Source organism: Gopherus flavomarginatus, chromosome 17 (genome assembly GCF_025201925.1).
Source record: "Gopherus flavomarginatus isolate rGopFla2 chromosome 17, rGopFla2.mat.asm, whole genome shotgun sequence".
NCBI lineage: Eukaryota > Metazoa > Chordata > Testudines > Testudinidae > Gopherus > Gopherus flavomarginatus.
This window is the reverse complement of record NC_066633.1, coordinates 18,510,872-18,537,793: the sequence shown is the minus strand read 5'-3', so window position 1 is coordinate 18,537,793 and position 26,922 is coordinate 18,510,872. Positions and strand designations below refer to the sequence as shown.

Sequence of the window (26,922 nt, the reverse complement as noted above, 5' to 3'; positions counted from 1 at the left end):
GTCAAACCAATAGTCCATGTAGCCCAGTACCGTGTCTCTGACAGTGGCCAGCATGAGATGCTTCAGAGAGAATGAACAAAACATGGTAATTTTGAGTGATCCATCCCATTGCCCAGTCCCAGCTTCTGGCAGTTGGAGGTTTAGGGACACACACAGCATAGAATTGTGTCCCTAACCATCTTGGCTTATAACCATTGATAGACCTATCCTCCATGAAAGTATCACATTGTTTTTTGAACTCCGTTATACTTTTGGCCTTCACAATAGCCCATGATAATGAGTTCCAAAAGTTGCCTGTGCGTTGTGTGAGGAAGTACTTCCTTTTCTTTGGTTTAAACATGCTGCCTATTAATTTCATTGGGTGATCTCTAATTCTTGTGTTATGTGAACGGGTATATAACACATCCCTCTTCACTTCTCTATACCATCCATGATTTTGAAGACCTCTGTCATATCCCCCGTAAATCATCTCTTTTCTAAACTGAACAGTCCCAGTTAGAGTTCTGCACAGATACAAAATTTGTATCTGCATCTGATCCACAGTTTGCAAAATTGGTCCGCGGATATCCATGTCCGCAGATGCAGATATCCGTGGATTTGCAGGGCTCTTTCCCAGTCATTTTAATGTGTCCTTGTATGAAAACTGTTCCATACCCCTAATCATTTTTGTTGCCCTTATCAGCAACTTTTCCAATTCCAGTAGATCTTTTTTGAGATGGAGCAACCAGAGTGGCATGCAATATTCAAGGTGTGGACATAGTACGGATTTATATAGTGGCATTAAGGATATTTTCTGTTTTATTATCTATCCCTTTCCTAATGGTTCCTAGGATTCTGTTTGCATTTTTGACTGCCACTGCATAGTGAGCAAATATTTTCAGAGAACTATCCACTGTGACTCCAATATCTCTTTCTTGAGTGGTAACACATAATTTAGACTCCATCATTTTTGTATATAGTTGGGATTATTTTTTCCAGTGTGCATTACTTCGCACTTATCAGCTTTGAATTTCATCTGCCATATTGTTGCCCAGTCACCCAGTTTGATGAGATCCCTCTGTAACTTTTCACATTCAGCTGTGGACTTAATTATCTTGAGTAATTTTGTGTCATCCGCAAATTTTGCCGACTCACTGTTCATCCCCTTTTCCAGATCATTTATTAATACGTTGAACAGCACAGGTCCCAGTACAAGATCCTTGCTATTTACCTCTCTCCACTGTGAAAATTGACCATTTATTCCTACTCTTGGTTTCCTATCTTTTAATTAGTTGCTAATCCATAAGAGGACCTTTGCTTTTATCCCGTGACGGTACTTTGCTTAAGAACCTTTGTGGTGGGTCCTTGTCAAAGGCTTTCTAAATGTCTGGGTGCACGTATCAGCTGGATCACCCTTGTCCACATGCTTGTTGACACCCTGAAAGAATTCTAGTAGATTGGAGCATGGGATGAGAATAAGGATACCTGGATTCTGTTTTCCACTTTACCAGGTAGTCAAGTCAATTCACTTTTCTGTGCCTCAGTTTCCTTGCCTGTAAAATGGGGTTAGTAATACCATATAAATTGGAAGAAAGGTCTAAAGAGTGATTAATTGGCATTCATATAGTATATTACTGTGGTAGTAAGTTAGGGATTGGGGATGTCTTCATTAATGGGTCATGAGTAACAGCAATAGCACATTCTGTACACAATCCCCCAACCAAAGATCTTCCTCACGAGTACAGAAGGATGCAGGGTTCTTTTAAACAGCACAAACTCAAACCCCAGACTTAATTGCCTGGTTTTGTTTTAATGACTTGCAGGTGCTGCTGAGCTGGAGACAGCTAAATTCTGTTTAATTTTGTTGATCACAAGCAGAGAGGTGGCAAACTGCTCCGCTGCACTATTTCCTGGTGCGCAAATGTCATGCCACGAAGCAGCACCCCCACCAGCATATCAGCGCCGGGAATAGAGAGCGGAAATATAGAAAGCTGCCTTGTGCTTCTCAGGTCTTTATCCGGCACAGGGGCGTCACCTCCACCTTTTGGGTGGGAGAAACTAACAAGATCTTATCTGTCTTTTGTGACCTTCCTAGCCTACCTTCTGAGCCCAGTTCAACTCCTGCTGAAGTCAGTGTGAGGTTTTCCATCAACTTTAATAGATGTTGGGTTGGACCCTTATCTCTCAGGAACATTTGCCAACCTGTGTATTAAGATCTTGCCATTGGAGGCAGAGGCCTTTTGCATGCTATCCTTCTCATCCCTGGGGTCCCTTTGAGAAGTCTCATCTCTGAGATCCTAACAGAGGACCTCCAGGTTCAAAACCCATTCATCTGAGCTGCTGTGTCTTGAGTTGCTCTGATCCGAGCAGCACTGGGAAATGTTCTCAGGCGAGGAGCTGCGTACGTCCAAATGATGGGTTAGTTGATTGGAGCACTTTCTGCCTGCATTATGAATAAGGAAACAATGTTTCTCCAGAGAGAAAGAGTGAGTCACCTTGTACCAGTTATGCCTGGGATTGTATCATGCTGCATAACTGCCTCAGTAACGGGGAGAGACGTTTCCTGTTGCAATAATACACATGTATTGAATTTCACACTGGCGAAAGGTGCTGGATTAGCAGCCCTGGAGAACAAACTCCTCTCTTTATCCACTGCAGCAAGTAGAATGGGAAGCAGTGTCCCAGTGTTCCCCAGCATGCTTCAATCCTGCCAGGCAGGAACTGTCTTTAGGCGATGAGAAGGAACTTTACTCTCCTGACCCATTCAGTCCTTGACTCTCTGTGGAAGGGGTCATAAAGGGAGCATAAGGTAGTGTGCTCACCACCTGTGGTGTCCCCTTGCGTCAGGGTGCGAAACTGCAAGGGGACATTGTTCCCAGCACCTCCTACTGGCCATCTGCCTCTGGCTGGGCCTTCTGTGGCTCAGCCCTCTGTCCAAGTCATAAAGTCCAAACAAATCCAGTGTAATAATTCTTTGGCCTCACTCAGGCCAAACTAGTAGCTACTACTTCTCCAGCAGGTTTCACCATGCTGCCTGCCTCCCTCCCCCAGGGACTCTGGCACTTTATCTCTGGGGTCACTCTGCTCCCATGGGAGCCTGACTTGCCTTCTATCCATTTGTCACATTCTGGGGTGCAATCCAGACCAGTGAGGGGTTGCACCATCACCTGCCATGTACCCCTGGTTGCATCAGTGCTCTGCTGCATGCAGATGACACCCTGAGGGTCTATGCCCTACACATCCCTGGATCAGCAACTCTGACCCCAGCAGCCTGCCTACAGCCCCACCCTGGCTTCCCCCAGCGTTGGTTACTACTAGCAGGATGACCCCAACACACTCCCAGTCCCATATGCTCTGCAATGTCCTGTCCTGTCCTGCAATATTCAGAGGAACAATAAGGTCCATTTGACCCTTTAAAGAGAGAAAATCCAACATCTTATCACTTGAACTGGAGTTAGTCAGCACTTTAGGTCTAACACAGCACTGCTGGTTTAAATTAAAAGTAAAACAAGTTTATCATTTACAACTTAGAAGATGGGATTTTAAGTGATTTCAAGTATGAGAGAAAAAGTTAGAAACGGTTACAAGAAAAAAAAGTGAAACATGCTTTCTAGTAACTAAAACTCAACCTGGCACATACAGTGTGGGTTCAGGATGGCTTTTCTCACCCACAGTCGTCCAGCAGGACAGCTGAACCTACCCCTCCCACCCCCCCTGACCCCAGGGTCAAGATCTTCTCTGGAAGTCCAAAGTGCTGGTTCCTTTATCTTCTTAGGAGAACTTGAGTTCCTAGCCTCTTTCTTTTATAGTCTAGTGAACGTCTGAAATGGATTCTTCTGAAGGTTGTCCCCCAGAGTAAAGTTTATTCAATCTGTGAGGAAGGCAACATGAAGTCTGGTTGTGAAGGACGCTCCATGCTGTTTGCGAAAATGCAAATTGTTCTGTTTCTTGCAATCTCTTCCCCTTCTTAGATTGATGGGCCTGTTTACTGCATATGTGTAAATTAAGGTAACCCATGTTCCTTTGTTTAGGACAAACCTGTTTAACACTTTTACCCCGGCCAGGCTGTCCGATCTTGAACATGGGCCAGTATCGTCATACAGAGGCAATTCAGAACTTGACCTATAATATTATACATACATTTCATCCTGACATCATTGATCAGTGAGCAATTACTTTGTGCAGTGCTACCTCATAAGGTACAAAGATTATTAAAATAGCGTGTAGGGTGTGGATACAGGAGTTCTTAGAGTCACACTGTTGTAGGGCCTAGCTCAGGACTTTCCCCCACAGGAGTCTACTCTGCTCCCAATGGGTTTCTTCTGCCACATCACGCTCCTTCTTCCACCCTCCCACAGAGCCAGCTTCTACCCGTAGGGCTCTGTGGGATGGAGGCCTATGCCCATTCTCATCCCAGAGCCTAATAACAGGAGCTCTGCCACTGCTTCCCTTCTCCAGATCCGGACAGTTCTCTTGGCATTCTCATTGTCAACTCCAAGCCCTCATTTAGGGCCTGCTCCCACATAGACCTATTCTACCCCCTGTGGGCTCCTTCCAACCTGCGCCAGCTGCATGGCTTCTCTAGAGAGAGCACCTTTTCTCATCCCGTTCCTTCTAATCAACGTGCCCTTTATTCTGTTCCAGCAGCCTCTTTCTAGCTAAAGCTGCTCCCTTTTTCCTTAGCAGAAGGGGCATCACCTGGAGCACCTGATTGCTGCCAGGTGTAGCCCACAAGGTTTTCATGAGTCAAGTAGGCCCTAATTCTCCTGAAGAGCCATTGGCCCCATGACAGATTAGTGCCCTTTGCGGTGTTGGGCTTTGTGATGCGCATGTCTGGGAAATGGACTTAGACCAGCAGCTCTTTTTATTTGGGCTACTGATCATCCTAAAACATCCTTAATGCTGCCAAAAAGAATGGGCCACATGGAGTTCCTGATCCTGGCTGTGCGGCCAGGAAGAAAAAGCTAAGCCAGCATATTCTAATGTTATTTCTTGACACTCACAGCAGACTTCTAAACCAGGAGTTCTCAAAGGTTCTCTACCCAGGACCCCCCAAAACAATCAGTGTTGATGGTTCCAATCCCACAATCCTTTGCAGTCACATCCTATGTCTCTTTGGCAATTTTGGGCTGGGGGGTGTCTGATGTGGGTGGTTGATGGGGTTGGGTTTGTGAATTCTGGAGAGGAAGGTGGGTGCTGCTGGATGGGAACCCACCTGAGTGGAGAGCTGCTGGTACTGGGGAGACATTGGTGGAGGGGCAGGAGCTGTTGTCTGGGGATGCTGAGGCAGAGATGGATGGTCTAGAGTGGGGTTGTATGGAGTGGAGGGGAACATGCTGCTGGGCATTGGTGGAAGGGTTGCAGATTCTGTTAGCTGCAAGGATGAGAGGGGTGCTTCCTCTTCTCCCTTGCCTCTCCGTGTGTCTACACTGTGTTTTTCTCCTGCAGTGACTGACGCCTCAGGAAAAGGGAAGGGCATTTAGCCTGTGGAGTCGGGTTGGGCAGGTCTCCTGTTAATATGCTACTATTAATAAATGAGGAGCTATGATTACAGGTCCCAAAGGAGAATTTCTCCAGTTCTTGCTGGCCTGAAGGGGGAATAGTGGCTGCAGTGCCATATCGGGAACTGGGATTGTTTAGTCTGCAGAAGAGAAGGATGAGGGGGTATTTGATAGCTGCTTTCAACTACCTGAAAGGGGATTCCAAAGAGGATGGATCTAGACTGTTCTCTGTGTTGACAGGTGGCAGAACAAGGAGTAATGGTCTCAAGTTGCAGTGGGGGAGGTTTAGGTTGGATATTAGGAAACACTATTTCACTCGGAGAGTGATGAAGCACTGGAATGGGTTCCCTAGGGAGGTGGTGGAATCTCCTTCCTTAGAGGTTTTTAAGGTCAGGCTTGACAAAACCCTGGCTGGGATGATTTAGTCGGGGATTGGTCCTGCTTTGAGCAGGGGGTTGGACTAGGTGACGTCCTGAGGTCCCTTCCAACCCTGATGTTCTATGATTCTATGAAATGAGGATGAGGGTGCAACCAAGATTAAAAACTGGGGGACTTGAAGACAAACATAGGGATGTGGAGAAACCCCACCTCCCGCAAAGCAAATACCTGTATTCTCAACTTGCAGCTTCATTCTTCCCCCTTCTTCAGTTACACCTCTTACGTCGAATGCACAAGGTAAAAGGCCAGTGTGTTTCTTTCCTCCCTGACCCCAACATCCTTTTCCCCCTATGCAGATGTTGAACCTGTTTGTGGCCGTAATCATGGACAACTTTGAGTACCTGACACGAGACTCTTCCATCCTAGGACCCCACCACCTGGATGAGTTCGTTCGGGTCTGGGCTGAATACGACCCAGCTGCCTGGTATGTGCACAGCATATATCTATATAGACAATATATAGAGAGACATAATCCATATACTGGTTTTAATGTGACTACAAGTCCACAAGGAAAACAAAATCCAGAGGTGAAAAGAGCTGTGGAGGTGAACATTGCAACCCAGATTCACTGTGCACTTGAGATTAACAAACCTGATGTAATTACAGAGGAATTTCCTTTTAGCTGACATGGGAACCAGAAAAGAGAGAAAACTCAACCCCTTAACAGTGCCAGAAAATGAAATGGGCCCGATGCAAACAGAGTGCCTGATCCTAGCTCCATGGCCATGCAGAAAAGGCATTTATTATTTCTGGAAACACAACAGAACACCATTGGTTTTCATTTCCCAGTGTGAAGGGGAAAGAAAGTGGAATCTCTCACCATCTTAAGTGTATTAGTTAACACTTGAAATTAAGTTCTCCAAAACCCAGTCTAGATACACAAAGATTATGCAGCATTTGTTAATAGACAAGAATTGCCTTAATCATTTAAAATAACAAAATACCACAGCATGTATTTGTTTTGCGGTCATGGGAAACCAGTGAAGCTTTCTTTTCACGTTTTCAAGGTGCCATTCCTCCCTAAAGAGTGTGGCCCTGATTTGCCACCACTTTACATGTCGAGTCATCACTTTCAGCTGGGCAACAGGAGTGTAGAATGCTACCAAATCATAACTCTCCACTCACACCTGGTAGCATTTTACCTCCACTCTGGACAGGTATACGGGACAACATAGGTTGCAAGGCAGTGGGGGAAGGACTGAATATTTGTTAATAGAGCATTGGTTTGATTAAACATACAACTTAAATAGAGAAGAAGCATCAGATGTTTTGATCCTGGAAACATCCACTGAATGGCAGCAAGTTACAGATGAAATCTTTTTAAGAATACATTGTTGTTTGGGCAAGAGGTTGAAAGCTGAGACATGTAAAGCAATAAAGAGAAGAAAAACCAGTAAGCTTTACTTCTCTGAGCCTTTCAATTCCCAGTGAATCTCCAATAAATCATCCTTGGTATACAGGCTTGTTAAGGGGAAGGGTTTTTTTCTCCCAGCCAGAAAGTGAGGTTTTCAATGAAATCTGCCTTGGGTTTTTTGTTTTTTAATCCAAATACAGTAGTGGAGGAACCTACCACAACTGGCCAGGTCCCTCGTGGCAGGAAACACTGCAATAAGAGGAGCAAGAGAGTGTTAGCACAGACCAACGGGTCAGGCTGGAAGAGTTTTAGGGTAGAGATGAAGTGGAGGTTGGCTCCTACAAGGTTGCCTTGTTACCAGGTCTGGAGCAAAGTTTGCTTGAAAATATTGCAACAAATGTAGGGGAGAAAAGCATTCTGTTACGTGCCACCTTTATGACAAAGCAGGACACTTAGCCGCTACAGAAGGCTTTAAAGGGGCGAAGCGAGCTCCTGAAGGTTTTAGATGCTCTGGGGTGCAGTCAGAACCATTTCCTTGATCTTTCACAGCCTTTGGAAATTGTTTATTGGGGACAATTTTTTTTACAAACTACCACCCAATTCTTATCCCGCATCTACCCAACAAAGCCAACGGGCAATGCGATTCCCACAAAATACAGCTCTCTTGTGAAAAGGCTTCAGACTTGTACATCTACAACACACAAGCTGCTTCCAACCCCTTTATGCTTTTCGTCCTTTTTTTGTTCCCCCGCAAGCAGAGCTGAAGATGTAGGGGAAATGTTTATAGACATGAACTTAAACCCCTAATAAGAATGCACTTAAGCTGGTTTAAATCAAACTTAACTAATTTGGTTTAATATAGTAGCTTTAGTACAGTGGGTAAATCTGTTTAAACATAATTTATACCGTCTCAAGTGCATCCACAATAGGGGTTTGAACCAGTATAACTAGATTTTAGTTAGTGCAAGTTTCTAATACAGACCAATCCTTATATATTATTTTTCATTTGCAAATCCTGTCCACTTTCTTACCACTGATGGGAAACTCAGTGAGCCTGAAAATTTGGGAATGTCCATTCTCCCTGTAACAAATAACTTCAACTCCCATGAGCACCAATGAGATAAATTATCTCTGTACAAGAAAAAACACCCATGTGCTTTTCCTAAGATTCAGAAGCTCAGACCATTGGGGTTATAAGGAGGGTGTTTTCTGCATAATTTCCTCACTCTTCTGATTCTGAAGAGAAAGATTAAAATGGTTTAAAATGACACTTATTTTTAAAAAGTAATGAATGCACACTGTGTCACGCATGAAGATCAGGGAGCTTCGTTCTCTAATTTACTCCAGTTTTCCACTCGTGTAACTCCATTGACTTTGGTGGAGTTACTCCCAAAGTGCAACTGTGTAAATCAAAGGGGAGTCAGGACTTTTGATGTCTTAGGCCTTGAGCCTTCAAAAACGTGCCTTTGCAGAATTTTACACATGCAAGTAGTTCCATTGAAGTCTCATACCTCAACTAAGCATATTCTTAAGTGTTTGCAGGTTTGAGGCCTAAAATATCAGTGATTTACACTTTCTGAGATAAGATCTTTTCTTCATAATGCAGGTATTTACATGTCATGGGGAATAATAGATAATCATCATAATGTGAATGAAAGGGGATTATATGCAGTGTGATCTAGATTGAGGCAGACTAGATTATTATTCCTACTTTTATCGATGACTTACTTTGTGACCTTTGTCAAGCCACTTAACCTCTGTATGCCTCAGTTTGCCCATCAATAACATAATAATGCCTTATCCACCTTTGTAAGCTATCTGAGACTCCTAGATGAAAGGCGAAGTGTGAGTGCAAAGTGCAAATATTATGATGTATAGGGTAATAGTTATATATTTATTTTAATATTTTATGTCTTTAAAATATTATCTTCAGTGTCACCATCATTCTCCTGGTTATTATGTCTTCAAACTTTCTTGGGGGGAAATAATCAAAATGTTGAGAAAGAGGTAAAAGCAGAGAAAATATTACTATTGTTTTAAAAAAGTATTTTGCTAAATAGAAGGTAAATATGGTAATGCTGATGGATTAAAGGATGGTAGAAACACCATACATCAGAGAAAGAGAGAGCTATGAACCCTACTAATCTGGTTCTGGAGAAAATCTATCACATGCAAACTGATACTGGCAAATGGCAATCTCACATTAATTATCAACCACTTTTAGTCATTTTTAAAAATAATAGCATTGAACTTCAAGATGACCTGCAAAAAAAATAAGATTGGATGTATGCAGGGCTCGTGCAACCCATTAGTGACCTAGGTGGTCGCCTAGGGCGCTAGCATTTGGGGTGCGGCATTTCGGGTCCTTCGGTGGCAACTGCGGTAGCCGGATCTTCAGCTGTCCCGGTCGTGATCGGCATTTAGGTGGAGGGAGCTGAGGCAGGGGGGTGCAGGGAGGGCCGCCTGCAGCAAGTAAGGGGTGGGCGGCACGCAGGGGAACTCCCTGCCCCAGCTCACCTCTGCTCTGCCTCCTCCCCTGAGCATGCCGCCCCGCTCTGCTTCTCTCCCTCCCAGGCTTGCTGCGCCAAACAGCTGATTGGCACCACAAGCCTGGGAGGCGGAAGAAGTGGAGCAGCGACGGTGTGCTCGGGGAGGAGGCAGAGCAGAGGTGAGCTGGGACTGGGAGTTGCTGCACAGCTCCCCAGATTGGGGGCAGCTGCTGCGGGGGTGGGTGCCTCAGGGTGGAGGAGGGGCGGAGAGCTGCCACAGGGCTTGGGGGGGGGCACAAGGTGGAAGTTTCGCCTAGGGTGCGAAACATTCTTGCACCCACCCTGTGTGTATGGCCTTTTTTTTTTTCTTTAAGATGTATAAAGAAGGCCTGAAAGGTTCTGTATTTTTCTTTTGAAGAGTTTTTACTATGTGTTTCCTCCCCCCGCCCCTTGGAAATATTAGCAATGTCAAGCCTTGTATTTCCTCTTTTGTCAGAGTCCTCCTTGGATGACTAGAAGTGTGTACTGTAAGTGTTTTCAGCTCTTAATTGAAGGAGCAGGGTTGTGGGATCCCTAACAAGAGCTTCTCTCACAAGCATCTGAGATAAATAGGTGCTAACAATGGCAAACAAAAATCAAAGAGATTTCAAATGCCTAAATAAGAATAAGTTCCACTGTCAATTAATCATGGTCCACTACAGTGGCATTTGTCATGCCAAAAACACACTAGCTCTTCCAGTCATCCACAGAGTCTCCCAGGGTAGATATATTTCAGGGCTTGTCTATGCACAGTTTTTGCACTGACGGAACAATTTTGATTTAGAAATTTCATTAAATTCACCAAAGGTAAATGCCACTATACAGGGCCAGCTCTAGCCATTTCGCCACCCCAAGCACGGCGGCATGCCATGGGGAGCGCTCTGCCACTCGCCGGTCCCACGGCTCCGGTGGACTTCCCGCAGGCGTCCCTGTGGATGCTCCACTGGAGCCGCAGGACCCGCGGACCCTCCACAGGGACACCTGCGGGAGGTCCACCGGAGCCGCCTGCCGCCCTCCCAGCAACCGGCAGAGCGCTACCCGCGGCATGCCGCCCCAAGCACGTGCGTGGTGCGCTGGGGCCTGGAGCCAGCCCTGCCACTATAATATCAGTATGCCACAGTTTAATATCAATTTAACTGTATTCATAATAGTGGGTTACACCAATTGAACTGTGTAGTTTTCTAAACTGATACAATTATACCTGTGCAAAAGCTATGAGTAAACTAGCTTGGAATTTCTAATACAAAAAGCAAAACCACATGAAAATATTGGGGGAAAAAAGCCTTTTTAATGTATCATAAAGAAGCTTAAAAAAAGTGTGTAGGGGAGTGTATAATCCCAGTTTGCTTTCCTTTGCAGGTTCCCTTGAAGTTCGGTGCTGTTATTTATTTAGATAATTTGTGTAATTATAATTAGGAATAAAAGTAATCCATGAAGTTTCTTAATCCAGCTGCTAGATTAACTGAAAACATTTTTTTAAATAATAGAATTAACCATAAAAACAACTTTGCGATAGTCTGATTTCAGTTGTTACTAATGGGATCTGAATTTTTTCAGTCCTAATCAGTCTCATAAGGCTCTTAAAATGGCAAACTAGTGAGCTGACTGTTAATCTTCTATGTTCTTATATTTCAGACATATTAAAGGACTATAACATTAGTGACTCTCATAATTAAATGCAGTGGTTAGAAGATCTTTTGTATTGCATTGTAGTTCGGACAGTAATTAAAACATCCAAGCTACGTTATGCTGTGGCTTTTTTAGAGCAACTGGAAGTTCTCACTCTCTAGATCTGAATTAAGGTGTCTACCTCCCAGAAACGAGCCTTGCTTCTAGAATGTTTTCCTCCTCCACCCTCTACCATTTGCTATGTTCTGTAGGGGAGTGATCTTTTGGAACAAGGCCTCCCTTCTTGCCTGTGCTGTTATAACTTGTGATGTTTTCTTTCCAGTTGCCGGATTCATTATAAGGATATGTACAATTTGTTACGTGTTATTGCTCCACCCCTTGGCTTAGGAAAGAAGTGCCCTCATAGGGTGGCATACAAGGTTTGGAATTTCAGAGAGTCTGTCCAGCATTTCCTCCTTTGGTTTTCCTTTTTTTTTTTTTCCTTCCTTTTTATCCAAACTGCAAATGCAAACGATACTGAAAAGAAACTGGAACGTGACTAACCCGTTGCCTGAAAAGGAATGATTGACTGCCCCCTTATCTCTTGATGCATCAATTCCCCATCTACTCCTACATCCCAGCTGGCTGGAGAAAGGCAGCCTTATGAGACAGTGAACTCACAAGCTTCCATCCTTCATGATCTAGGTGGGAAGGGGTGAGCAAGGGGCAACACTCATATATATGTATATGAGAGAGAGAAACAGCATAATAATATTTCTGCAGAATACTGAGGAGGAAATCTAGTGATATGGGGCCATTTTATTTTGGATTTTTAGCTGATGTTGCACCTTCAGTTTAGTGACTAACCTCTGATCCCTGCTCTTTCCTGAGTTGAAAGGACATTAGATCAAGGGCCCAGTTAATTATGCAGCAGGGTGGGAATGCTGACATAGGCTTAGGAAAGGATGAGGGACTGAAAAGTCTTTCTCTGCCACAGTGTAATAGCAGCAGGGGTGACTCTAGGCATTTTCCCGCCCCAAGCACGGCAGGCAGGCCGCCTTCGGCGGCTTGCCTGTGGAGGGTTCGCTCATTCCACGGCTTCAGCGGACCCTCCACAGGCATGCCACCGAAGGCAGCCTGCCTGCCGCCCTCGCAGCAACCAACAGAGTGCCCCCAGTGGCTTGCCGCCCCAAGCACACGCTTGGCTCCTAAATAGCAGTAGCCTTAGAATGCCGTTAGGAACAACACAGATCTCTTGGAGATCCTCAGATGACAGTGTAATGAACTTGCAAAGTACTATAATGCTTGGATGAGATGATGGTGTAGGGGGAGGAGGGTTTTAGGTTTATTAAGGACTGAAGAACCTTTTGAGGAAAGGGGAGCCTCTACAGAAAGGATGAGCTCCACTTAAACCAAAATAGACCCAGATGGCTAGCATTTAATATTCAAAAAGATTTTAGACTTATTTTTAAAGTAAGAGCTGAAGGAAAGCCCGCAGATGCAGAGAAGCACATGGTTCCAGTGGAGAACTCCATTGTGGATGAATTTATTAAAGGGGGAACTCTATGGTCTAGGAAAGCAGTTGGTAAAGATAAAGGTAGGGCCTAGTGAGCAACAGTCAAATGTAAAAGAATCCCATTTAAATATAACATATGGAGGCAAGCAACTGAATATTGACAAAATGTGCAAATGCTCACATAGAAATGCTAGAAGTCTTGAGTACTTGAGTAAGATGAGTAAACTGGAGTGCCTGGCATTAAATGAAGATATTGTTATAATAGGTGTTGTGGAAACTTGGTGGAATGAGGACAATCAGTGGGAAATGGTAATACCAGAGTACAATATATAGATAAGAATGACGGAGTAGGTTGCACTGGTGGTGGAGTGGCTCTGTCTGTGAAAGAAACCATAGAGTCAAATAAAGTAAAAATCTTAAATGACTCTAACTATACCATAGAATCTCTTTGGATAGAAGAAGGACAGTAGGAGTATAGTATTGAGCACCTGACCAGGATGGTGATGGTGATTATGAAATGCTCAGAGAGGTTATAGAAGCAACAAAGACAGATAACGCAATAATAATGGGGGATTTCAGCTACCCTCATATTGACTGGGTACATGTCACCTCAGGAGGGTATGCAGAAATAACATTTCTAGACATGTGGAACAGCTTCTCTTGGGGAGAGGCAATTCTTGATTCATAACAGAGGTTCAAACTAAATATGTACGCCCCCCCCCCCAATATAAAAACAGTAAGAGGACCGAAAACATACTGTCATGGCTAAACAATAGAATAAAAAAGGCAAAATGGTTAAAGGCAAAAAGACATCCTTTAAAAGTTGGAAGTTAGCTCCTACTGAGGAAAATAGAAAAGAGCATAAAGTCTGGCATGTTAAGTGTAAAGTGTAGTCAGGCAGGCCCCCCAAAAAATCTGAAGAATAGATAGTTAAAAATACAAAAGATAACAGCAGTTTTTTTAAGTACATCAGAATCAAGAAGCCTGCAAAACAGTCATTGGGGCCACTGGATGATCTAGATGCTAAAGGAGCACTCAAAGAAGACAGGGTATTGCCAAGAAGCTAAATGAATTCTTTGCATTGGTCTTCACTGCAGTGGATGTGGAGGAGCTATTCTTTTTAGGTGACAAATCTGAGGAACTGTCCCAGATTAGGTTGTCAGTAGAGGAGATTTCTGAACAAATTGATAAACTAAACAGTAATATGTAACTGGCACCAGATGGGATTCACCCAAGAGTTTGAAGGAACTAAAATATGAAATTGGAGAATTACTAACTGTGATATGTAACCTATTGTTAAATCAGCGTCTCTACCAGATAACTGGAGGATAGCTAATGTAACATCAATTTTTTTAAAAGGCTCCAGAGGCAATCCTGGCAATTAAAGGCCAGTAATCCTAACGTGAGTACCAGGCAAACTGGTTGAAGCTGCACTAAAGAACAAAATTATCAGACACATAGATGAAACACAGCAAAGAATCCTATGGCACCTTATAGACTAACAGACGTTTTGGAGCATGAGCTTTCGTGGGTGAATACCCACTTTGTTGGATGCATGTCGGATGAAGTGGGTATTCAGCCACGAAAGCTCATGCTCCAAAATGTCTGTTAGTCTATAAGGTGCCACAGGATTCTTTGCTGCTTTTGCAGATCCAGACTAACATGGCTACCCCCTGATACTTGGCATAGATGAAACACAGTATGTTTGGGAAGAGTCAATATGGCTTTTGTAAAGGGAAATCATGCTTCACCAATCTATTAGAATTCTTTGTGGGGGTCCACAAGCATGTAGGCAAAGATGTTGCAGTCAATATAGTGTACTTGGACTTTCAGAAAGCCTTTGACATGGTCCCTCACCAAAGGCTCTTAAGCGAAGTAAGCAGTCCTGGGGTCAGAGGGAAAGTCTTCTCAGGGATCAGTAACTGGTTAAAAGATAGGAAACAAAGGGCAAGTTTACATTTAAATTGCTGCATTGGTGCCACTGCGCTACTGCAATGCTTTAATGAAGACGGTCGACACCAACAGGGGAGAGCTCTCCCGTCAGCATAGTTAATCCAGCTCCATGTGAGGCAGTAGCTATGTTGCAGGGAGAAGTTCTCCCACCAACAGCACAGTCTACATGGGGGGGGGCGGGGCTAGGTCAGTATAACTATGTCGCTCGGGGGGTGGGGGTGGATTTTTCAGACTCCTGAGCAACGTAGTTATACCAGTCTAGATCTGTAGTATAGACCGGACCATAGGGTAGGCATAAATGGTCATTTTTCACAAAGGACAGAGGTATATAGTAGAGTCCCCCAAAGATCTCTACTGGGACCTGTGCTGTTCAACCCACGCATAAATGATCTGGAAAAGGGATGAACAGTGAGATGGCAAAATTTGCAGATGATGCAAAGTTCAAATCTTAGTGCAAAGAGTTACAGAGGGATCTCACTAAACTGGATGACTGGGCAACAAAATGGCAGCTGAAATTCAGTGTTGAGAAGTGCAAAGTAATGCACCTTGGAAAAAATAATCCCAACTATACACACAAAACGATGGGGTCTAAATTATCTGTTACCACTCAAGAAAGAGATTGTGGAGCCATGGTGGATAGTTCTCTAAAATGTGCATTCCATGTTCAATTCATATGATCAATGAGGTTTAAAAATCTATCCGAAATATATTTTTTTCAGGTGGGAATAAAACCCCCAGGGCTGTATTTCTACGTTGAGATAATGGCTAGGCATAGACACTTATCCTTTTGCTTTTGTCAGTTGTTTCTCTCTTCCTTCCTTTTCCCCATCTAGCAGCCATCTGTGTAGTACCTGGGAGTGTGGTCTAGTGAGCACCCTCGAGTATTTGGACTCAGGGTACCTGGGCTCTATTCCTGAGTCTGCACCTGACTTGCTGTGTGAGCTCTGCCAGTTCATTTAACTTCTTTGGCCACAGTTTCACCATCTATACAATGGAGATGATACTTTCTCTGCTTCACAGGGGGGGTTATATTAATTAATAATGGTCTTTAAATGCTTTGATATCCTTGGATGAAAGGCATTGTGGAATGACAAAGTATTATTAACACGCAGCCAGCTGAGAAGATAAAACCAGGCACTACAGTTATGTCCAAAGTCAATGGCAGCACCAGTAGGGGTAGCAGGCCAGGAAGGGATGGATTTTCAACTCTGCCGCCCTTTCTTCCCAATGGAGGATTTAATTTGTTGTGGACTCCAGCCATAACAAAACTCATCAATGATGGAGACATAATTGCAAGGGTTCAGTTGAGCCCTGTACTTTCTAGCTTTTTCCACTGCTCCCAAACTCGCAGGCTGGTCAACGTACCCTTTTAATGAAGCCAGTCGGTTAGACAATGGAATGGCCACCTCCTCTCCCCAGTCCCAATCACAAATCGAAGGTTGGCTGGGATCTATGCGGCTGCCCTTGTCAGATCCGAATCTGAGTTGTTGGAGGAGTCTGGCTTCATTGGATAGGGTGCTGCAGAGATTCAGCTTTTTCTGGGAGTCCAAGCAATCTTAGTCTACCCATGTGAAAAAGCCAAAAAAGGATTCTTCTTCTTTCTCTTTTAGCTGTTAACTTAAATTGGAAGCAAAACTTCTTATTCACAAAAGGGAAAGAGAAGCATTGTATGAGTCACATCTGTGTCTGTCCCATAACTCTGCCTACCAGCTCTCCCTGGCATGGTGAATACAGCCCTTTTTTTGATTTGAAAAACAAGCAAACAACAAAAGCAACCCCTCTTCATCACCTCCTCCCCAAAATCCCTATCCACCCCAATCCCTTTCCATATCCATTGACTTAGACATCAATCATTCCATACTGCTGCCGCAGGGATTAGAGCGTCAGAGTTTAACCTGGGATTTCTCTGCGATGAGGAGACACCCGGGGGTTCAGCCAAAGAGACGGAAGCGGAGAAATCCTGCAGTTTACCCTCTTGTTTATTTTGTTTGTTTTTCTCTTTCCTGAGAAATCTGATTAACCGGATATCTGTTTTTCTTGTCTGCTTTCTCCCCCGCTCCGCCCCTGCATTTCCCTCTCCCTGGTTTCGTTTCACCCTTTGTGTTGCTCCCCGTTTTTATTTTGGTTCCGGTTTGATTTCCGTGTCCTCCTGCTTTTGCCACCCCCCTTTTTTTCTCCCCCCGCCTTCAATTCCAAGCGGGCGCATCAGTTATACTGACATGTATGAGATGCTGAGACACATGTCCCCACCTCTAGGCCTGGGAAAGAAATGTCCTGCTCGAGTTGCCTATAAGGTAGATCATCCTTAAAAACTCCCCAAACCACCAGTGAAAGCTTCTTTTGCCATGGCTGAAATGGGTGCCGTTTTCCTGTGATTTTATTGGTGTGATCCTGAGTTCTTTCTGGTGCTTTATCTTCTTTCTACGCAGGCAGCATTTTAAACGTGCCACATTTTTGATAATGTTTTTTTCAGTCATTAAAATTGTGACACGTTAGTTTGTCTTTCTAGCTATGTCTCCACCTATCTATATAAGTGTCGCTCTCTGTATCTTTCTGCTTCCTTTCCAGTCCACTGGGGGAGGGTGGGGGTGGGAAGTTGAGTTAATAACAATTTATGCTACCAATACAACTCCACTTATTTTTGTATATCGCTGTCTACTCGGACTAGCCTTTTAGTTGTGTGTTGTTTTTTTCTTTTAATTAGGTCAAAATAATTAGGGTGGGCAGGGCCGTAGGAGGTAGCAAGTTATTAAATACAGCCGATACCATAAATGCTTCCTAATACACTCATGGAAATAACTGCACACAAATCAAAGCATTTTGGTCCAAAGGAAAAAGAGAAATCACATATTATTTGTCCAAAAATAAAGTTTTAATTAAACCACAAGACACATTACATTTAAAAATACGTTAGTTGCTACATTTCAGACCCTGCTGTGGAGAGTGTGGTAGAAATGCAGAGATAAATTAGACTGAATGTATAAAGCGCGATCCAGGATTCCAGCCAATTCCCTCCCATTGGTTTCAGCGAGACTTGCGCTGCTGCCACCAAATTCTGCATGAAATTTGCATTTGGAGGGGGCTTCATTAGGAATATTTCTTTAGCTTTGGTTCTCATGCCTTCAAAGGGATTTTCAACAGCATGCAGGACTGGCTCCCATTCAAGACAATGGGAGTTTTACTGTTAACTTCAGTGGAAACAGAATTAGGCCAGCACTGAGCATTTTTGAAAATCCCACTCATCCACCCTGAGCTTTGCTTGGTGTGACAGGTTGGAATGAACCCAGACCACATCATACCTCCAAGTGTCACCTGATTTCTCATTTAAACTATGTGACACTGAGTTTCAGGAACGGTTCCACGTGAGATGGGCCTGTGCCAAAACCCCAGGTCCAGTCCCCACCTCCTTCCACTTCCAGGAAGACCTGAATTTCACTGTGGCCTTTCGTAGCACATGTAAATATCAACCAAAGTTTCAAATACATACCTTCCACATGACTCTTCCCTGTTGTAGTGCATTTCCCCTCTGTGGGACACAGTGAAAAGAAGGTAAGAATAGTTGGCTTGGAGGAGTATTTGGATCCAGTATTACACGAATGCTCAGTTAGGTACATTTTCTGTGTGCATCTAGATATGCTCCTGGCATAAGATGTGAGTACTCCAAAGGGGCGTATCTATTATGAATATATAATAATGGCCAAAATATAGTGAACATCCTTATAAAAACTTTGCAGGTACATTATCAATTTTTAAACTTCTATATTTCAGCCATTTAAAATATCCATTGGTAATATATATACACACTCAGAAAGGGCGACATTTGCAAAAGTGGCCACTGTTTTTTTTAAGTGTGTCTATTTTAGAGGCCCAAAGACGCCGTGAGCTTGATTTTCAGAGCTGCTGGGTTTTGGTTTTTGTTTATTTGGGTTTTTTTGGCCACTTTCTACATATGCTTTTTAGAGCAGACGTATGTACGCACACAAACAGAAGCACAATATTTTCAATTGTTTTACTTTTTCCTACCTCTCTACATTAAAAGTAGCCAATAAGTGTGTTTAAAACATACATTTTAACAGGGTTATTGGCTGCTTGTAATTCTGCATTGTTTAGAGGCTGCATTTGTTGTTGTTTAACCTATATATGCAGACTTTTTTCCAACCTGAGACCTTACATACTTATCTGCCCTCATTCATCACTAGAAAGTTCTTTTCACATTAGGCTTCTTACAGGCAGTTTAATTTATGTCTGTATTTATAAACCTCTCCCATAACATTTAGGTATCCTTGAGTATTTTTTTAAAATACAACCACTTGATTCTTCCACCCTTAATTTTTACTCATCAAGTAGCAGATCTCCAGAGAGATAGCAGGGAGTGTACGCGAGACTCATAAGTAGAGGCGGGTCCGAGCTGTGAAGTTCAGATTCACAGTGAGACTTTCCCTGAGTTGAAGGTGGTCAGATATATTGTTCCACTTTGGCTCACTATAGAATAGGTCCAAGCTCTGGAGTTTGCACCTGGATCTTGATTTGAATTTCCCCCTCCCCCCAAAGTACTGGAGGGTTAGATCAGTCATTGCAGGTTAGGCTCATCTCCATTGATAGTCGTAGCAGTGTTACTAGGGGATTTCACTCGTTTAATTTGCAAAAATCCATGCTTTCGCTAATAATGACATTGGCTTTCATTGCCTCTCTCCTCCATTTTTATGAACTGACATGACTAGGAAGAGCATGTGCAAGGAGACATGTTTGTGCTAAAAATCTGCACTCATATTAACACTGCATGTGAGTGGTTGCATTCAGTGGCCCTGGACTCCAGTGGTTGCCAAGTGGTCATTGTCTACCTGATGTTACCATTGCTGTTCACCATGATCTGTTTGTAACTGATGGGAAAACAGACAGTCGGCCCTACTTCAGGCACAGTGCAACCATCCACGCTCGGCTCCATGCACGTTTCAGATCACAAACAAATTTGCTTTCGAAGAAGATAGAAAATAAGTAAATAACAATTCAAATGACACCCTCTACTTGTGCAACTGTAGCTCAGAGACAGCTAGTGAAAGGAGTCAATGTTTTGTCTCTGCCCTCTCCTGTTCTCTCACTGTCAGTAAAAGTCACTTGTTTTCTGTTCTGTTGGGCAAAAGGTTTTTTGCCCTTTTTGTCCCTCTTTGTAATATGTGTGTGTTCCCGACTCTCTCTTTGATTGCAAAGATCTGAGCAGCCTGTATGATTTTGTCCCTGGCTCTGTCTGTTGACCTTCTCGATATTTCAGTGGTGTTTTTTGTTTGTTTATTTTCTCCAGCCTTTTGGGGCTCCTATTTCTTTCCATCAGTTTTTTTTTTAATTTGTTTATTTTGTTCCTCCTTTGTGAACTGTTCTCCTTGGTTAGCAAGACCAATCCCTGCAGAGTTGTTATGCATGGGGCTTGCTGCTTGCCTTGATGTTCATGCATGGGAATCTTTTAGTGCCTTGTTCTGACACTCCTCAGGTGACAGGAGAGCTTTATCCCAAGAGACACTGGGCTTTCGAAAGAAGAAAGCCACTTTCCTCGACATTGCTGGGGCTGGGGTAGGGGAAAGTAGCACTTTGTCTCCCCTCCAATAGATTAAACTTCTAGTGGTAGCATAGTTTCAAATTGGAGCCTTTGGTCCATTTAGCAGAGTTTACTGAGACTTCGTCTTAGTCCTGTACAGGCCTTGTGAGTTTGCCAGCAGCCACAGGGAGGGCTGGTCCAGATTCTTTGGCAAAAGATACAGATTTGGTGACACCAGCACATTTTGTGAGCTCGTGTCAGTTTCGCCAAACTGATCTTGTCAAAAACAAAACAAAACAATCAAAATGTTTTACGATGACATTTTTGAAACAAAATGTTTTGGTTGGAAGCAACATTTTGTTTGTTTATTAAAAATACAAAAAAACCTTTACAAATGGCCAAAAATGGAACAAAACATTTAGTTTGGGTTGAATGAATTGTTTCATTTTTGACAAAATAGAAACATTTTGTTTCAGGTTGAATGAAATGTTTAGTTCAACCAGAAACCTTTTTTTTTTTTTTTAATTTTAGATTTGCTGAAAATTCAAAAAAAAATTGGTCAATTTCTTTAAAATTACCAGCAAACAGGAAAAAATTCATTATTTGCCCTGCTTTCGTTATGGGTCTCCCCTCTTTTTATAACGCACACTGGGAGCATGGAAGCTTCTAAACATTGGTATTTTTAGCAGGTTTGTAGGCAAATAATCCTGGCTAACCCCACCATTGTGCGTATGCACGCGTACATGCACACCTGGAAAAATTGCATAGGAAAATGGTCAGTGCATTATGTGAATACATTAGAAGATTTTTTGGCTACAATGGTTGCATGCATCTTGGTGCTCGTGATGCTCTCTCTTGGAAATCTGTGCATTCGTTTTCAAGGCAATACAGTTAGCATTTCAGCAGCGTGCTTTTAATCAGCTGGCAGAACTGGAGCCCAAGCGTTTGCAGTCATTGTACACAGCTCTTAACAATGGCATTTTCAGCATGGGGCTGATTTTATACATCCCAGAGAGTATCTGCAGTGAAATTGGGGGAAGGAAACCCAACTGGCGCAATGCCCTCTGTGTACTTGGCAATGCGTTGCTATTGAGCTGATGCCAAAATGAATTAGAATTTGGAGGAGGGGGTTCAGTTTGATTTGAGTCGAGGTTCAACTCTTGAGCATAACGTCATTAGGCTTGGAAAGATTTGATTTTTATTGGTAAATGTCAATTTCACTGTACGCACACAAACCGACAGAAGAAATATTTCCATAGATAATAGTGGGAATGTACAGATAGGCTAAGTAAGAAAACTGATGCTTGAGAATATATTAGAGTTTGATTTAAGGCTATTTACTTCATATATTTTGACATAGGATGTTTACCGGTTATAAAGCTTTAATTTTTTGATTCGTCAATATTATCCCTTGAAATTATGAAAAAAAAACCAAACAAATTCTGCCACGCCTCACTATAACATCAGCGGTTTTGCTAATACCAGGAATATCTGAACGTTGCCCCTGTGTCACACTGTATGACTTTTGAACATCTACACTCTTCCAGCCAAAATACTGTTAATGCGTGTGTCAGCACAGTGAGTAAATCTCATAGTGTGAACGCATTGGAACAGTCCAGGAAAGAAAATGAAGAATATCCTCAGGGACAGACTTTTATTTTTCTCTGAGAGACTCTTCATTATTCAGGCATTGTGACACACTTACAATTTGCCAAGCGTACCCGGTCCACCCCCTTACCTTGCCCATCTTGAACCACAGCCCATGATGACTACAAATTCCAGCATGCAATGCTTCATCTTGTTCTGAGTACCTCTCTGTTGGCCCAAAGGCTGAGCCTTGCATACCGAGATGGTAGTGCCCATGGCCTATACTTTAGAACTCCTTAGGCCATATCAAACCGGCCAGACTGGCTTTGGGGACACCTGGCAATATTCTCCCTCCCAAGCGTTGTGTCAGGAATGGGGCCAGCAGAATTTGAATGTCTGGATTATGCTGTGAAAGATTCTAAATGAATCATAGCCTTTAACTGGTCTCTGTGCTAACTGGCTGGTCATTCTACTTTCTTCAAGAGGTGTTTGTATGGGGAAACGCAATGACTAGCCAGTCAAAAGACAGGGCATTAAATAAGCCAGAGCGTAATAATTACAGTTAGAACAGGGTTAATTATTCATAGCAAATAATTTATTCAACAAATTCAGACTCTTTTTCTGCCAGCAGATTGTCCGTAAGCAGTTCTCAATTCTTTCGAATGTATTCACTGTTGGGAATCATTCCCCACTCCCTCGGTGATTTTTGTCCCATAAATTGCCCATGAGTAGTTCAAAGTGAGTTTTCAGTATCCAAAATTTGAATGGTGTTAGCTAGTTTTAACAGGATACACAGAGCACATGGTGGTTTTTTCCACTGACATTTTGATGAGTGTAACATTGAGTCAGATTCCCCACACACATACTCATGTTTACAATTCACTTCCTTGCAGAAGGACTATAGTTAGGAACCCTGTGTGCCACTAAAATCTCACTTACACCCTGAGATGTAAGGGATGTATAGGCTGTATAGTAGCCCTCTACACTGAGATGATTTGCCCCTAACATTCTTTAATATCTGCTTAAAATTCTCTGTCTCCACTGGAATTCCTGTGAGTAAAGATTTTCAGGAGACTATTTGCTGAAAGTGAACATGAAATTGGCACAAATTCAGGCCAGGTCAGTTCTGTATTTTACTTGAATGAACATCTGTGCACAGTTAGTTGCCCAGTTCTAGTTACAACCCCTGTTAATAGCTGAGACATGTCTGACTCTCTCATCTCCTGGAGCAAGAAATGCTGCAGATGTAAGCTGTGCTCCAGTCTGTAATTGGCTGTTATCTTGTCGTCTGGTTGCTCCCTCTTCTGTGATGCAGAGAGTTAATTAGGATGCTCTAGAGAAAATATCACAGCCCCCGTCCCTGAGGCCTTTTATTTGTTAGGTTCCTCTTGTTAGCCTCTGTTCTGCTCATGTTGAGAAGGGAGAATGACTCTGAAACTACCTAATTAATGTCTGGGGATTGAGGAAGTTTCTCTGGCACAGGTTAGGAAATCAGGAACTAGATCTCCATCTCCTTCTCTTCAAACTCCATTTGAGGAAATGTGAGAGCAAATGCAGTGAAGGAAGGGGAATGGCAAAAGGAGCCGAGAAATATATTTTTGCCAGGCACAGAGATCTAGTGTGGGCTTTTCTCCTCGTCTAAGGAAGTCGTCTTCCCCCATTTAATTAGTGTAGCTAACCACACTTCTGATTTGTGGCAGGCAGTCCCAAGTTGATCCTGGAGTGGAGTGAACTCCTTACTGGAGTCTAGGAGCATTGTGATCCTTTCCCATCTGTGTCAACATGCTCTTATGTTTTCCTTTGAAATCTGGAGTAATGGAAAAATGCTGCAAATGAAACCCTGCCCCTCCTGCCTACAGTTCCTTCTGGCAAATTTTTGAATCACACTTCAAAGCAGCAGGCAGTGCCAAGGCTCAGTGGGTCGCAGAGTGAGGACTGCAGGTCTGAAATACTGCTAAAATGGGCAATATTTTGGTTTGAGTGGGGCATGAAAGGCAGAGGGGCTAGATAGTGCAGCCCCCTCTCTCACTGAGCATGCTTATTAGCTCTCACAGGGTTATAGTGATGCAAGGTTGCCTTGTTGTGCCGGAGAGGAATGGAGAGGATTAGTTCAGTCTGTGTAATGTGAACCCACTTCCAACCACTGTGGAAGGTATTAGATAAAGTGTGCAAATTTAGGTTGCTAATGATTGTGTTACACTCCTGAGCGTGCCTAGTCTGAACTAAGTGCTCAGATGCCTGGGCAGACTCAGAGTGAGCAGATTGCTTGTGACTCAGTAAAAGTGCAAGGCCTCCTCTGCTGACTTCTACACTTGTTGCATAGTCCCAGAAGCTATATCAGGTCAAAGATGAAGCAATTACTTCCTCCCAGGTCCTTTGGTTTTGCAAGGAACCATCACAGAAACTTTAAGCAACATTTTGACATTTTTCTCAGAATGGGGGTTGTAGAGGGAAGTGCTGATTACATGGTTTTCAGAGGTGGTGAGCACACACAGCTCTCATGGACTGCAGTGGGACTTTTGAACACTCAGCACCTTTGAAAATCAGGCCCCTAAACTGTAAGCAATGGGATGTATTAGGGATGTATTAGCAGGATTGTTGCGAGCAAGACATGAGGAGTAATTCTTCCGCTCTACTCTGTGCTGATTAGGCTGCAACTGGAGTATTGTGTCCAGTTCTGGGCACCACATTTCAGGAAAGATGTGGACAAACTGGAGAAAGTCCAAAGACAAGCAACAAAAATGATTAAAGGTCTAGAAAACATGACCTCTGAGGGAAGATTGAAAAAATTGGGTTTGTTTAGTCTGGAGAAGAGAAGACTGAGGGGGGACATAACAGTTTTCAGTACATAAAACAATTTTCCAAGAAGGAGGGAGAAAAATTGTTCTTCTTAACCTGTGAGAGTAGGACAAGAAGCAATGGGCTTAAATTGCAGCAAGAGATTAGGTTGGACATTAGGAAAAACTTCCTAACTGTCAAGGTGGTTAAGCACTGGAATAAATTGCCTAGGGATGTTGTCTAATCTGCTTTTAAAAATCTCCAGTGATGGAGATTCCACAACAACCTGTCAGGGATGGTCTAGATAATACTTAGTCCTGCCGTGAGTGCAGGGGACTGGACTAGATGACCTCTCAAGGTCCTTCCAGTTCTATAATTCTATGATTTCTGTGCGGCAGGGCCTAGCAGCATTGCAGGTAGATGAGGCTTTTAACTGGGAGGAAGAAAAAAATAAATATTTGGCACATATTAAGGACTGCCAGGTGCTGTAACTGGAGGAAAGGGTTACTTTAAAGAGATATTTGCTATTTATGTTGCCAGATAAGACAATATGAATCAGCTTGTCCAGTGTGAACTAGAACTAGAAGCCTGAGCAGACTCATGCTGAGCTGGGTACTGGTGGAGTCAGTGACAGGGCTAAGCGTCTCTCCTAACAAACCTGGCCCCTGAGTGCTTATTCAGCATGACAGTGAGTAGCCCCCAAATAAGGGGAATCGACCATAGAAAAGGGCTGGTTTTTCCTCTCCTTTTCTCCAGGTATGCATTCAGAAAGGGGTGGCTGCTCTAAGTAGATGATTTAAAGCCATTGTGATAAACTCAAATCTTGCTATTGAGAGATACTGAGAGCATTTTATTCATGTGCATTACAGGTTGCTATCCTGTCTTCTGCCCTTTGGGAAGGAGTCATTCAAGTAGGGGATTGCGAGTCAGGACTCTTGAGTTCTGTTCCCGACTCTGCTATTGACTCTCTTTGTGATCTCGTGGAGGTCACTTCATTTCTCTCCCTAATGGGAACAATAATAACCTGCCTCGGACAGGAGTAGTGAGGCTTATGGTCAGAATGTGCATGAGTGAGCAAGGCATTGCAGGGAGTGCAAAGAGACTTTCCTTGCTCAATGGCTAACTACAGTCCCATTGGAGGGCGTGCACACTGATCCTTGCCACCAGCTGTGGGAGGAGCTGGATGGATGGCAGAGGGAAGGCCCCTGGTCTTGTCCATCCTTTCTCCTGGCTGGGTCTGGAGGGCCATGATTGTGCCACACATTGCAGTGGTGCTGGAGCTAGCTTGTGCTTCGCCCAGGAGGGAGTCTGGTTGAGTCTACTGGACTCACTACATCACCTCTGACGTTAACAGCCAGATTTTAGTTCCGAATGAATATCTGTAAAGTGCTTTGAGATCCTCAGATGAAAAATGCTGTGCACGGGCTAAAAGTTATTCTTGTCTTTCAGTGCCATGGCTGGCATGTATTGATAACATGTCCAATCAGAAATAACCCATACTGGGTCACTCTAGAGGTGTTGGCATTAGGTCATCCAATTAGTTTGTAATGTATGCTGTCACGGCTGTGTAGGACTCCACAAGGCAAAGCAGCCAGTCACATCACTCCTGCTACTCAGCAGTATGGTTACAATGGGACACAGAATAAATGTGGAGGGTCACACGTCCAGGTGGTTCGCTAGCACTGCACCCAGCGAACACCGGTTTGCATGTACACGTGAGCGTCCATTTGCTCAGTTAATTGGCTGCGCCACACGTCTGTTTGTGTGTGCAGATACACAGGGCTACACGTGCCCTTGGAGAGTTCACTTTTGAAAACTGTCCTCCAAAATCCCATCAGCACTGATAGAAACTTGCGAGGAAAGGCCTCAGTACAGTGGTGCCTTGTCAGGTCACAGTCTGGGCTACATTTTGCCCTCTGTGCATGAGCACAGCTCCTCTTGGGAGTTAACTCTGCTAGGTCCGTGGGGAGAGCCAGGTTTTGCAGTCCCAGTTCTCAGGAGGATGGAGCTCTCCTATGAGGAATTATTTCTCACCTGCTTGGTCTTTATTTCCACGCATCTTCTTTCTCTCTCCATCTCTTATCTCTCTCTCACTGAAGTAGGATTCAGTGGGGCTCTTTCAGTAAGTTAACCATTGGATTGCATTGAAC

General features: G+C 43.5%; 1 protein-coding gene across 11 annotated transcripts in view; it reads left to right on the top strand.

The window, feature by feature from the left end:
• Positions 1-26,922, top strand: part of CACNA1B (calcium voltage-gated channel subunit alpha1 B) — a 530,102-nt gene that overhangs the window by 461,544 nt on the left and 41,636 nt on the right. For 10 of the 11 annotated variants that reach the window (XM_050926295.1, XM_050926292.1, XM_050926289.1 and 7 more), the window contains 2 exons: positions 6,215-6,342; positions 17,075-17,171. In XM_050926295.1, the coding sequence (XP_050782252.1) occupies positions 6,215-6,342; positions 17,075-17,171 (225 nt within the window). The remainder of the gene's footprint in view (positions 1-6,214; positions 6,343-17,074; positions 17,172-26,922) is intronic. The other variant, XM_050926294.1, reaches the window with a different exon arrangement.